The sequence below is a fragment of the Apteryx rowi genome, unplaced genomic scaffold (assembly GCF_003343035.1).
Source record: "Apteryx rowi isolate R43461 unplaced genomic scaffold, aptRow1 scaffold_223, whole genome shotgun sequence".
Taxonomy (NCBI): Eukaryota; Metazoa; Chordata; class Aves; order Apterygiformes; family Apterygidae; genus Apteryx; species Apteryx rowi.
The window spans coordinates 216,139-229,462 of NW_020448564.1; the positions used below are offsets into that span (position 1 = coordinate 216,139).

The 13,324-nt window shown below is 50.2% G+C and overlaps 1 protein-coding gene across 2 annotated transcripts in view; it reads left to right on the plus strand.

Moving 5' to 3' along the window:
• The first annotated feature begins 8,669 nt into the window (after nucleotides 1-8,669).
• The window catches only part of MIEF1 (mitochondrial elongation factor 1), a 9,765-nt gene continuing 5,110 nt past the window's right edge, over nucleotides 8,670-13,324 (plus strand). Inside the window, exons 1-4 of one of the 2 annotated variants that reach the window (XM_026065045.1) lie at nucleotides 8,670-8,856; nucleotides 10,084-10,232; nucleotides 10,383-10,563; nucleotides 12,649-12,911. In XM_026065045.1, the coding sequence (XP_025920830.1) occupies nucleotides 10,089-10,232; nucleotides 10,383-10,563; nucleotides 12,649-12,911 (588 nt within the window). In that variant the 5' untranslated portion in view covers nucleotides 8,670-8,856; nucleotides 10,084-10,088. The other variant, XM_026065046.1, reaches the window with a different exon arrangement.

The window sequence follows — 13,324 nt, forward strand, 5'->3', positions numbered from 1 at the left end:
GCCTGGGTTTCTGGCTGTTTGTTTTTGTTGCTCGGATACATTTGTTCTCTATGTAAGGGCACAGCTTAATGTGCTGTTTAGGAGGGACGGGTAATCTTTAATTATTAGTCCACTTTTTTTTTTATTTTTTCGTCTCTTGGCTTTAACTGCCCAGCTGGGAAAGCAGTTTGGTCTCAGCTGGCCAGCAGGCAGCACGTGGACTGGCGAGGGAGGCAGCCGCACCAGCAGACGTCAGCAGCAAGCGGCTCCGCGCTCATGTGCCCCAGCTCCGGGCGCAGGCTGCCCCGCTTTGCAGTGCACAGCAAGGGCTGGCCCCAGCCCCGGCACGGGCTCTGGCCGTGGCAATGGCAGAAGGACGGCACGCTCCCGGCACGCTTTGCTCGACGGAGAGCAGAAACGGGAGTCTCGGTGATCACCGGGGTGGGGGAAAACGGGCTGGCACGGAGGTGGTGGTAACAGCTTTGGCCCCCGGCAGAGCCCATCTGCGGATGCAGAGCGGCCTCGGCAGAGCTGTGCAAAATTGTCCTGGCTGTAGAAAGGGCACCAGGTCACTGAAGTGAGGGGCTGACATTTGGGATATAACGCACTGATGTTTGGGAGAAGCAGCTGGCTTGGCGCCCAGCTGCTTAAAGCCTTGCCTTCGTAGCATCAGCACAGGACAAGTACATCAGGGAAAGGGTAAAGGATCAGCCCGCTGCAGCTAACGTTTGGGAGGCTACCGTAAGCATCTCTGAAAGTCCCAAACACAGGTCCTTACATGGAACTAGGGAAAATTTAGCATTGCTGACATTTCTGACATTGCTGGGTGTGGTTTCTTTCTTTTTTTTTTTTAATAAAGTGAAAAGAGAGAAAATAGTCTTTATGATTGTTTGGAATACATTACAGTTGTACAAAAATATATATTTTTCAACGCCATGTCTCTCCTTACCCTGCCAAATGAAACAAAAAATAAAAACCCATTGTTTTACTCTTGCTTATGTTTCCTGTGCCTTACGGCTTGGACTGTGGATCCCTTGGCTGAAATCCATCACAGTAATGATTTAATTTGGGAACCACACTTCACCTTTCTAAAAATGAGGAAAACGGAGAAAAACAGCAACTAAATTGTGCTGAACAAGGATCTAAAATGACTTCTCCACGAACTCAAATTAAAGAAACTGTGTTGCCCAGAGAATGGATAAAATCAAGTATTGTAAGCCTGCCTCTACCCAGCAAGCKCTCTCCTGGCGTTTTAGCCCTATTCTACAATCTGGACCTTTTCCAAAGAGAGAGCAATAGATCATCAGTCATATCTTTTTTCCCCAGACACTTACTAAGAGCCAGGCACACACACAAAAATAAAAGAATGTAGAAAACATCTACCCACTTTTGTTTGAGTGTCAGTGTTTTTAAAGCATTCAGCTCAAACTGTTTTCCAGAAGGGAACCTCAAACTGCTACAAAACCAAAACAAGACAAATGTCCCTAAATGGGGCAGAAATAAATCTAAGGACTCGTGAGTAAATGAGACAAGATGTGCAATAGGTGCCTTCACCTAAAAACGAAGAGAAACAGCATGACATGGCAGCTCTGTACTTCTCAGGCTGTGCACGCACATGGGCACCAACCCCGCGCTGTGCCCGGAGTCCAGACTCCCCTTACGCAAGCCAAACACTACATTTGCGCCAGAAGGACCGCAGCATAGGTCGCAGGGTTGCACACAGCTGGACACCACTACGGAGGTCGGCAGGGTGCAGGGGTGCAAAGCCCCACATGGCCTCCAGCACCCACCAAAGTCTCTGGGGTGGGCTGCTGATGGGGGGGACCCTGCACCCACTGCTGGGCTGAGATCTGCCCCCGCGTTTCCAGCCCAGCCCCATGGGCCGTTGTGTCCGAGCAGATCCCGCAGCCAGGCTCCATCCTGGAGAAGGGGAAACAGCTGGAGTTGCAGCCGCTGAAGCGCAACTCATCCTCCAGCTGTTTCAGACAAGCTGGTGCTGTGCAAGCACCGGTCAGGTTGTGTGTGACCAGCGGCTCCAATAGCAACCAGGGACACCAGCCAGGCCAGTTAGAAACGGGCCAAGCGAAAAGCCTGGGGCCAGTGTGTGCAGCCCTGCCTGGGGGGTTGGTGCCACCGGCTGCAAGCCCTCTGCAGACACTTCCCAGTGCAGAAAGCCCACAAGGCTGTCAGATTAATGCAAAACTGCAAGGATAACAGTGCTCACAAAAGCAGGGTTGCTGAATCGCTCTGGAAACCTACTGTAGCACACAGCTGGTGCACAGCAAAATGGTAGAAAAAAAAAATCTGGCTAGCCAGGGAATAAAAAAAAGTCCCCAGCAAACCCGACCACAGGGAAATATGGTTGAAGAAACACAAGTCGTGCTGAGCTTAGAACAAACATGCTTGTGGACTGACTGTAAAAATACTACAGCAGCAATTTTCAGCCAGTTTGGTAATAAAATGGAGGGCTCCTCAGTGAACAGGAGTGCAGTCCCTCGTAGCAGTGGCAGTTCTGCAGATGCTGGCATGGCATGCAGGAAAGCACTTGCTGCTGCCAGTGTTTTCAGTCCCCCAAGCTCCTGTGCTAGAGGCTGAAAAGCTTCACATTAGAAGCAGCTGGGCTGTGAACTTTTTTCTTTCTTCCTCCCTCAAAAATATACCCCAAACAAGCCATGCCAGAGTGGCTAGGTACCCTCTAAAACTGCTACTAAAATCTGGGGCTCAGCTATAAACCATGACTGTGCCTTGAAAGGTGACTATCTACCAGCAGTCACTCCTCTGTCAACACCTCTGCCTCTTTTTATGTTTGTCCAACATCAGAGTTGTTGGTTTTGTGAAAAGAAGCCATTTATGCCACTGTTAGCCCTTCACCACTCTTGGTTCACCACAGCTGGAGAGAAGGAGTAAGATCTCCTTATTTCTGGTGCATTATCAACAGATTCTTGGGTTTCTTTTTCCCCTCCACCAAATTCCAGTCCACCAGACTGTAGAAAGTCATTTAAATCCAGAGGGATGCAAAGCATCCTTTTAAGGCCTTGTCCGGCACAAATGCCATTATTCCTAGTAAGCGTTCAAGAAAAAGAAAGAAGTAGGGGTGGAATAAAAGAAAGAACTGTCGAATGGACTTCTGAAAGGTCTTCCGCAAGGTCCCTTTACAAGAAGATATTAAGGATATTAAGACCATTCTCAGGTGGCATTAGCAGGTCACCCCCTCTTGTGTTTTGGGTTTGTTTTCTGGCTCCTGTAAGAGGCCAGCCTTCTGTTCCCGAGTGCAGCCAGGTCCCTGGGCAAAACCCTACAGACCCCCTCCAAGGTGCCATTTGCCACTACCCAGTTTACGTTCATGTCCCTGCTTCCCAGCCAGGGCAGGCTTGCCGACCGCATGCTACACATGGATATAACCCTGGCCGTGACTTGCCAAATGGTCCTAGCCCTGCCAAAACAGGTGACAGGCCATGTGCGAAGCTCTGGGGATGGCGCTTCACCCACTCAGGACCTGCTCCCAGGAAGAGAGGCCACAAGCAGGGACCAGCTGGAACAGGCCCCGCAGTTTCTATTGCGCCTGCTTTTGGTGACCGTCACAACCATGYGGCAGTGGCTCCAGGAGAAGGAGGACAGGTTGCAAATATGAGAAGACCAGCAGCGGAGCTGCGGCTCCAGGGACTCCCGAGGGGGGGGTTGATGCCTGTGCCTTACGCCCAGGTAACAGGATGGGTTACTGTGCCCCGTAACCTATGCTGCCTTTGAAATATAACAAGCTCACTTAGTCATTCAGGGACACAAAGGTTGTTATTGTTCTCTAGATATACTGTTAAAGTACAGTTCCTCCTCTTTGCTTGCAGCTTGCCAGTGCTGGTGGGGGTAAATTCCCTTTATTGCAGGGGATGTAGCTTGCTGCAGGGGGAACCCAGATTCCCAGCAGGTCCAAGGGGGAGGAAGGGCAGAAAGGGGCTAAGGACGTCCTGGACAGTCACAGAGATGCTTTGCAGGCAACAGGGCACACGGGATGGCGTCCCATCAAGCCAGTTGAAGTCCATTCCCACTCTGGGGCTGGTGCACTGCAAGGGAACTTCAATGCTACTGCGGCCCCCGACAGGGGCAGCTACATGCAGTGGGTCAGCAGAGGAGCCAGCTATGTTGGGAAACACTGCGGGGGATGTTGCTTCACTGTCTCAACCCCAGGCACATTGTCAGAAATCCAGTGCTTGCACAGTGGCTGGTAGGGAGATAGCCAAGGGATGCTGTGTATTGGCACTTGTTCCTCTCTTTGCAATGCAGAAGGGGTGGGTTGAATGCCTGTGCCTCCCTGGTTTGGGCATGGGGACTCCACAGCTGGCAGCGGCCACCACTTTGGGGGAGATCTGCACTGCTCTAAGGAGTGGGGAGCCTCGGGCTGAGGGGCTGCGAGTCGCCGGTGCAGCGGACCAGAGCTGCAGCAGGTGAGGGGCTGCGCGGTGAGGCACTGGCGGGCATGGCGAGCCGGTGAACCACCTCTCCAGAGGCACTGGAGCAGTTTGGGGGCACGCTGAACAGCATGGCCTGAGGAGTTCACAACACACACAGCTGCTGGCGAGGGGCCCAGGAGCTGGCAGCTGGCCCGGAAAGAAAAAAACAGAACAAAACACTAAAACAGGCGCAAACGAAGGGGGCCAGGCTGGGGAGGGGGTGCTTACGAAGGTCTGTAGTCCTTGATGCCCATGGCAGGAGGGTAGCAAGGAAAGCCCCCAAAACAGGCCTTCTTACCCAGGGAGGTCACAGCGTTGTGCACATCCAGGGCACCTCAGTGCAAGGAGGTCCTATCTCTGGGGAAGCTAGGGAACAGGTCTTATTCTCCTGGGCAATGGTCAAATCTTTGCTTTCACCTGCCTTACCCTTCAAAGAAGATGCAGATGGCTCTGGAGACAAAGCACAGTCCGAAACCTTCCTCGGCAAATCCCCTCTGTGCACAGGCGCAACACCTGAGGCTTGCGAGCAGATGGGACCTGCGCACCCTAGCAGCTGTGCTGCAGACCATAGCTGTCATGCAGGCTCCCACTGGCGGCCCTGCGCCACCGAGCTCCCTCATCCCTCACCTTGTGAGCAGGGCTCCCCAGCCTGCAGGATGGGGACTCATAGTGGGAGTGGAGGCTGCATAGGATCTGCACACACACATGGCTCCCCAGCACACGCACATGGCTCCTGATCTGTCAGAGTCCGTTTATACTGCATCAGTGGTTTGCCGCATGTAGTTGCGAAAAGTTTTGATCCAGATGTAGGAGCCTCAGGAACTGGATTCATCAGTGCACCTGTCTAGAGGTTATATAGCCCTGTTGTGAGAAGCAAAGTACTTTTATGGATCAGCAACCCAATGAGGAGACAGGAAGCCAGGAGGAGAGTTCAGGGATTGATTTTCATTCTGGCAGAAGGTTAAGGGCAGGGAATACAAACGCTCTCTGAGGTACTGGGTAGCTTAATACATAAACTGATGATATGGAAAGGAGGATGAGCAATATACTAAACATTTTTTAGGAGATGACTCAAAGCTATTAACTCCTGAAGAGATAGGAAAAGACTGTAAGTAAAATGTAAATATGGCAAATGGGCAACAACATGCATTCACCATGCTTTAACTTGGCATATGTGAAGTCAGAAAAAAGAAAACATGTTGCATGTGAAAATTATAAAGCTCCCAGACTGACTCTAGCAACTCAGGAAAGGATCTGAATGTCACTGTAAGCAGTCCCACACAAACCTTGGCTCTGTGAGCAGCTGCAGGTTAAAAAGGCACACAAAAAATATTAGCATGCAGAAGGAGGAAGGGGAGAATAATATGGAAAATATGATAATGCTATTATGTAAATCAGTAGCGTGGCCTCTCTGGGAATACTGTCTGCAGTTTAAGCAAGCTTTTCTCAGAAAGGCTGATTAGGGGCACGGCAAACTCGCGCATGAAGACAGATCGAAACGATTGGGGTTGTTTATCTCGGAAAGGAAATGAACAAGAGGAGATTGGCACAGAGCAAGGCAGTCCAGTGTCTGGTTTTCTTTCTGTTCAATTCTATCACTGTCATATCTGGTGTTGCTGAGAAGTGCGTAAAGTGATGTGGCTCTCCTCTGTCACACACATTTTGTTCTTTCTCTCACCCTCTTCCCCAGGGAGGCATGGCATATGTAGTTATGTTTTCTATTTTGGTAGGATTGGGGGAGGAGGGGATGGGGATGGCTAAGGATGAATAGTTACTCCCTAGAGCAGTTCACAGTAGAGGAGGTAATAATGAAAAGGGGGCATTTGCACTTGGACGGGGCGGATGGAAGGTCCTGGTTTTGGGAGGCTTGTTTCATCTCCTCAGGCCAGCTACTGCCTTCATCCCATCCCATCATCTAGGCAGGCCATGGGATTCCCTGGAGATAAAATTAAGGAGCTTGAATCTAATAAGTTATTCTGTAAGAATCATTGGGGGTAGCTGGAGGTACCCTCAGCCAAACAGAGTTAACTCACTGCTCTCTGTCTATCCTGAAACATGAAAAAAAGAGTCTGCCCCTTTACTACTTACCTTCACATCACTGCTAGGCAGCGAGCACAGACAGGCTGTGATGACCATGGTAATCTGTGCTGTGGATGTGACTCACTGCAGCATGCTGATCTATCCCCTTTCTCACATGAAGCCACTGGATGGCATTTAGGCTTGTCAAAGCCAGAACAACAAAAGGAAATGTATATTTGTGTTCCAGCTGTCCTGAACTGTGGAGACCATGCTCACAAGCATGCAAAGCCACCGAGGTCAAGAACCCAGCAAGTTTCAACAAAGCAAATGAAATGTATATCAATAACAAAACTTTCCTGTGTAGAACGAGCACAGTGTCACGAGGAGGTACTGGCCCTGCCTGCACAGCCTTGAACAAGCAGCATTAAGCACACAGTCCTCAAGGACTCTCCGCAAGTCCCTGCCTTCTGCTCCAGCTGCTTCACAGCACCTGGCAGCCTTATTCCATCTTGCAAGCTTGTTGTCAGTGTGAAAACAGAATCTGGCTTTGAGGGCAGCTGAAAATCTAAAAGGAAAGTGTCAGTTTTCCCACTAAACCGTAGGCTTGAGGGTTCAAACCCATCTCTGTTACAGACTAGCATTAAAGCTAATGAGGGAAGTGGCTGCTCCACCTTTGGCTGTTCAGCTCGCCCTGCTGTGTTCAGAGACAAGATACAGGCACAGAAGGACCTTGGGGTATTTGCTGTGGCAATTCTTGCAGCCCTAATGAAACTGACTCCTTGTAGAGTTCAGGCCTGGCAATGAGAAGAAAACCAGTGTTGTTTTGAAGAAAACCAGTATATGACAAGGATAAAGAGCTGCTTCACCCACACACTCATATCTTGGTCTTTCCAGGCCACGCTGGGGGGTCCCCCTTCCCACCTGGCCTTTCTCCTTCCCCACACAGGTCCCTTAGCCTTTCCCTGGAAGGTTTCCAACTAGCCCCAGCCAAGGTCCCTGCTCCATCCTYGTCCTCTCTCATGGCAGAGGCTCTGAGCGCTGCCCGTTCCCCTCTTCAGTCCATGAACTGCTCCAGTTTCTCCTTGCGGCAGGACTGTGCGGCACCTCGCCCTACACCCGGGTGCAGGCCGGGTGTCGAGGCCTCCCTCTGCCCCGCTACCCCAGCCTGGGAGCTGCGTGCTGGCAGCGCTGCCCCCAGCTCGCCGTGCCGATGGTGGGGAGGGACGGCCTGAGTCTGCGTTTTACCTCTGGAACCTTCACCCGTTGAAATTACCGCCTCAAACCGGCCCAGCGCTGGGCTGAGCCCGCCCCATCCCAGCCCCAACTGGGAGCTACCGCGGAGGGGCCCCGCCCGGCCCCTCCCCTCCCCGCCAACAGAGGGCGCCGTCGCAGGCGGGCGCCGCCCCACGTCCCCTCTCGCTCGCCGTCCGGCCGGAAGGGGGAGACAGCGCTGCGCCCGTCGCCCCGCGCTCGGCGGCCGGCAGGCCGGAAGTCCCCTGCGGGAGGACGGTTTGGGCTTCGGTGCGCTGGCTCGCTGATTGGAGGGGCCGCGGTCGCGACCCGGAAGCGGAGCGGCCATGTTGCCGGGTGACCCCCGGAGCGGTGCGGGCCCCGCCGAGGGGACGAGGCTGCCGTGAGCGGCCCGAGCGTCTCCCCGATCCTCCCCGGTGAGTGCGAAGCGGCCGCTCCCTGCGAGCCCCCCGGGCTCGCCCCCGGTCCGGGACCCCGGCCCGGGACCCCGGCGGCGGCGGCGGGGGGGGAATGGCGGCGCGGGGCGGCCCCGCTGGGGAGGGCCAGGCCGCCTCCCCCCCCCCCCCGCGGTGGGCTCTGCCCYCGGGGGGCGCCATTATCCTGGGKGCCCCGTTAGAGCGGCTGCCCCAGCCCGGGCCGCGGAGGGCGGCGGGCTCTGGGGCCAGGCTCGCGGGGGGAGGCGGCGGCCCAAGGGGAAAGCTTCGCTCAAGCCTCCCGTCCTYGACGTCTTTGCAGAGCGCCTGGCTGCACACCTGTTCCCCATGGCCGCGTGGTCCCGGGAGGCCGTCCTGACCCTCTACCGGGCTCTGCTGCGCCAGGGCCGCGGGCTCCGCTACACGGACCGGGATTTCTACCTCGCCTTCATCCGCCGCGAGTTCCGCAAGAACCAGGGGCTGGAGCGGCTGGAAGACAAGGAAAGACAGTTGGAGAAAGGGCAGGCTTTCCTGCACAGCAAACTCGGGGGCTTGGTTTAGAGATTCCCCCTTCTCTGTAGCTTCTTCTGGCCCCACTTGTTTTGCTTTTCCTTCCAAAATCCCCACCTTTACCATGACAGATGGTTAATACTCTCTGCCCACCACTACCTTGAAGAAGCCAGGAAGGCGCTTCCACAGTTGTGCTGGAGGTGCTTTCCTGTCCCCTTTACAAATGCATTAGGCCACAGGTAGGTCATTCCCAATGATATAACCATGTTCTTTATGTTAATATTGCAGTTAGTTTTATGAGAGAGTATTATTTTCTGCCTAGCAATGAAGAGTAACTGGATCCCATGTTCATCAAGGCAGGAACCTTCTTTCTTAGAATGTAACTTGGTACTTGGTCTTAGAAAAATAAAAAGGTTGTTTTAAACTGCCAGAGTCAGGCAGGCACTGAACCTTTAGCTGGCTTTGAAGCTGACTTAGAAAACTGACCTTGAGTCAGGCTATAAAAGTTTCATGGTGTTTTCATTATTTCACTGAGGATCCACCTACAGGTACAGTGATAGCAAAGTTTGTTTTATATGTATCATTGACCAGGGAAACTCTTTGAATGTAAATATCGAGATCAGAGATTAAATAGGAATTGAAAGAGTAAACCTAAGCAAACATGAACTTCATGAACTTCAAATATATTTTATGTTATACATGACTTGTTTGAGAATCAAACCCACCAGCCTTGCAGGCAGGAAGAAATGACTGGTGAAAGCAAGGAAGTTGTTCCCTTCGTGGTTCAGTGTGGTCTCTAATGCTGATCCTTGGGTGTTTCAGAAATACCTGGTTTTAGCCATTGCCCAAAAATGAGTCTGGGAGCGAATGGACACCTTTCTACTCTGAGACTGCCTGCAGGCTCCTAGGAAGATCATCATTTTTCATGGTCAGGCACCAGAGAGACCCTGCATTGCCTTGTCTGTGAACAAAATTATATGCTTTAGACTGAGAAAGAGAAAATAAATTGGTATAAAAGAGGCCATGGTCTGGCTGAGGAGCACCAACTAAAAGGAGAAGACACAAATAGTAATGTAATTTTGCATAATACACAGGATTTCATTGTAAAATGTTACTAAAGCAAATCTTATCTTCTTTTTATAAAGCAGTAGGTGACTGTGCAAATAAATCTACTTAAATGATTACTGGTCACACAAAATTGGGGTGTCTCTCTTCAGGTCATAAACAGAGCTGGAGGCAAAGAAATGCTGCCATTGCAGAACTTGGTCAGTACTGTCATTCTGGCATGTCTGGGAATAAGCAGCCCCTAGAAGGAAAATAATTGATTAGAGAGGTTGCAGGGTTAGATGGTCCCTTCCTATGGCTCAGTGTTAAGACCCCAAGAGTGGTGAATGTGCGATGGAGGAAATGGGAGCGTACAGTTAGGGCTGCGCTGTTCTGACCCTTTTGTTCAATGCTCCTTCCAGGTGAGATGGCAGGCGCTGGGCCGCGCAAAGGAAAAAAGGACGACAATGGCATCGGCACGGCCATCGACTTCGTGCTGTCCAACGCCCGGCTTGTGCTGGGTGTGGGTGGAGCTGCTATGCTGGGTATTGCCACGCTGGCTGTCAAACGGGTGAGCCTGCGGGGCAGCGGGGTGGCCCGTGAGCACAGGGGTGCTGGAGAGCAGGAGGGGGCAACAAGGACATGGGGTGCTGGTGCTAGATTGGGTGAAATGCAAGCGTTGGGCACTTAACTCAGATCGTGCCTGCTGATGTTGCTTTAGATGTACGATCGGGCGATCAGTGCTCCCAGCAGCCCTACTCGCTTGAGCCAGTCAGGAAAGAGAAGCTGGGAAGAGCCAAACTGGCTGGGATCCTCCTCGCGGTTGCTGACCCAGGACATGAAAACTAACCTGAGCCGCTCCCTGCAGACCCTTCCCACTGATCCTTCAGCCGCAGACACAGGTAAGAAACAGTGTGATATTCCTGCATGGCACAGTCATCCAGGCCCATAAACCCTGTATTCGTTTAAAGAAATGTAGGAAAAGAGAATGCTCTATCTAGCCCAGTGGTTTTTGAGAGGATGGGGCTGTGGGGGTTAAACAGGTCTCCTGATAATTTCAGTAATTAGAAGTCAGTAATGTATCAGGAATAACAATTGCCTGTTTGCGTTCTTCGTGCTTCTCGTGACTTTATGGGCTTAAATTTTATTCTCCCTCAGTCATTTCTCTTTCAAGTTGAATAGTTATTTTCTGTGCAATCTCTAGTCTTAAAAAATCATTSCACACCTTTGAACATCTTTGTTTCCTCTTTGGACTGTTCCCGTTCCTCTGCCTCTTTTTGAGAGAGGAGTATTAAAATTATGAATATACTAGCAATTTATATGTAGCAATATCTTTTATATTGTATCTCTTATTTTCCTAAAAAATTCTGTAGCTTTGTTTGCCTTTACAGTGCTGTTTGTCAGTGAGCTACTGTCTTCATCAAGTTGTAAGCAGTGACTTGAAGTCTTCTTTCTGAATGGGGTAATAAGTAATTTAGAGTCCATCAGTGTTTGTTTTATGTATTTGGTTGTTTTTTCTCACAGGTTTTACTTTTCATCCCCCAGTCACTTTGTGAGATTGACATTTAGAGATTTAAAAATTGGTGACCTTTTCAGCTGAGTGATTTTGAACATGAAAAATAACCATCAAGCTTTAACTTGGTTTCCAGACACCTACAAGAAAGTCATCTTCAGGATGGCAATGGATTTTCTGCTGAGGAAGCATTAAATAACTAGACAGCTGTGCTAAAGGGGGTCTAGATCATTAGACTGGATTCCCAAAAGATGAGCAATGAGGCTTAAAAGCGCTGATGATAATGTCTTGCATATTTGTCTTAAAAATAAATTAACTTATTTCTTCAATTTTAAGTTTTGTTTCATAAATGGTCATTGAAGTCTGGTTTCCTGTGGCTTTACACGAACCCCCATATCTGCCCCAGGAGGCCACAGTTGGGCAAGAGGCAGGAACCGCTGAGGTTGAGTGAGACAGATCCATGTGCTGCTTAGTTGGCCATTCTGCACGTGTTGCATGGCCAAATGCCTGTTGCTGGACAAATGTGGAATAGCTGATTGCCTTAATGGTGCCTCTGGCTTGCGGCATCTCCCCTGTATCCCACTGCTAAAGTTCCACAGCCCTTCCAAGGACTTAGAGTCTCTTAGATCTGTAACTTTTTCTTAATTCTTGCTAATAACTTTTGAAACTCTCTTGGTCAAAGTTAAGAGAAGTCTGAAAGGTAGATGGGAAGCAAAGACTCATTTCTGTAAGAAACCGTTCTGAAAAAACAGAGTTTAGAGAAAATCTATGCAGGTTAGACATTGCTTAATAGTGCCAACAGTAGCATAAAGCATTGTATCACTGATTTTTGCCTAAGGGTGTGCTCTCTTCTCTTTGACCGATGAAATTTTGAGAGAGATTTTCACTCATGCTTGCATGAGTTCTGCTGGTCCAAAGGTCTGTCAGCTTGCAACTGTGATAGATGGTGATCACAGAACCTCAATGGCTACCCCATTTCTAGATGGCGTGATTTTCTCTGACCTCATACCCTAGTCAGGAGTGGGCTTTGCTGATAATAATATAATGGGTTTTTACAAATTAAAACCTTAAGGAGATAGTGATGGTTGTTCAAGGATGTTTCATCCCCCACTCTGGCATCATGTTAAAAGCAGCTGGTCTGGTAACAGTGCTGAATTTTTGATGAACTTGAACTCAGGTGCTGCCCACTTAGCCAATAAATTACTTCTTGTGCAAGATGAGAGCATTAGTCTTGTTCTGGCTAAGCTCCAGATCTAGTAACTTGCTTTCATCCCCCTTGATTCCTCCTTAATGGTTTCTTTTGACGTTTCTCAGCGTCTCCCTTTAGAATGGTACTTGTGTAAAGCATGCAAAATGTCTGCTAAAAGCTTTCTGAGACCTAGGAGGGTGCACTTCCATGCAGCAGATTTCCTGCTGCAGACCACTTCACAGTGAAACACTGGGGACGATCAGCAGTCTTCCTTCTGTCTTGCAGACTTTTTCCGACCCACAAAGCCCAAGCCATCTGCCAAAAGGAGTCAGATGGAACTGAAAAAATCACGCCTTCGTTTGTCTCTGCAAGAAAAGCTCTTTGCTTATTATCGGAGGAAGGTAGCTATCCCAGCAGATGAGCAGGCCCGGGCCAAGCAAGCAGCYGTGGATATTTGTGCTGAGCTGCGCAGCTTCCTACGCGCCAAGCTGCCGGACATGCCCCTGCGTGACATGTACCTCAGTGGCAGCCTGTACGATGATTTGCAGGTAATTCCTGGGACCGCGTGATGGGTCATTATTCAGAAGGCTGACTAGGCAGGGGCATTTCTGACTTCTCTGTTGGCAATGCTGTCTCAGCACAGCATTCCTCTGTAATAAGGCTTCTGGTGTCACGTTTCCCACCGTGGAGCCAAGTGTTGATTTCTGCAATACTTTTTTGAACAGGCATGACCAGGTTGTTCTGGCCTTGTCTGCAAAGCATTTGCTTTTTGCTGCTTGTATTATCGTAGACCCTTCTTTCCTTTCTCTCCTTCCCTCCCTTTAGTTGTGTTTTTCTGCTGCATCTCTGCTTCTGTTTTCTCTCTCTATATCCCTTCCATCTTCTTCTGAATATATGGCATTCCGTTAGGATTCCTGTGTATTCATGTAGGTCTTCCCTACTTTTTTTTTTTTTTTTTTTT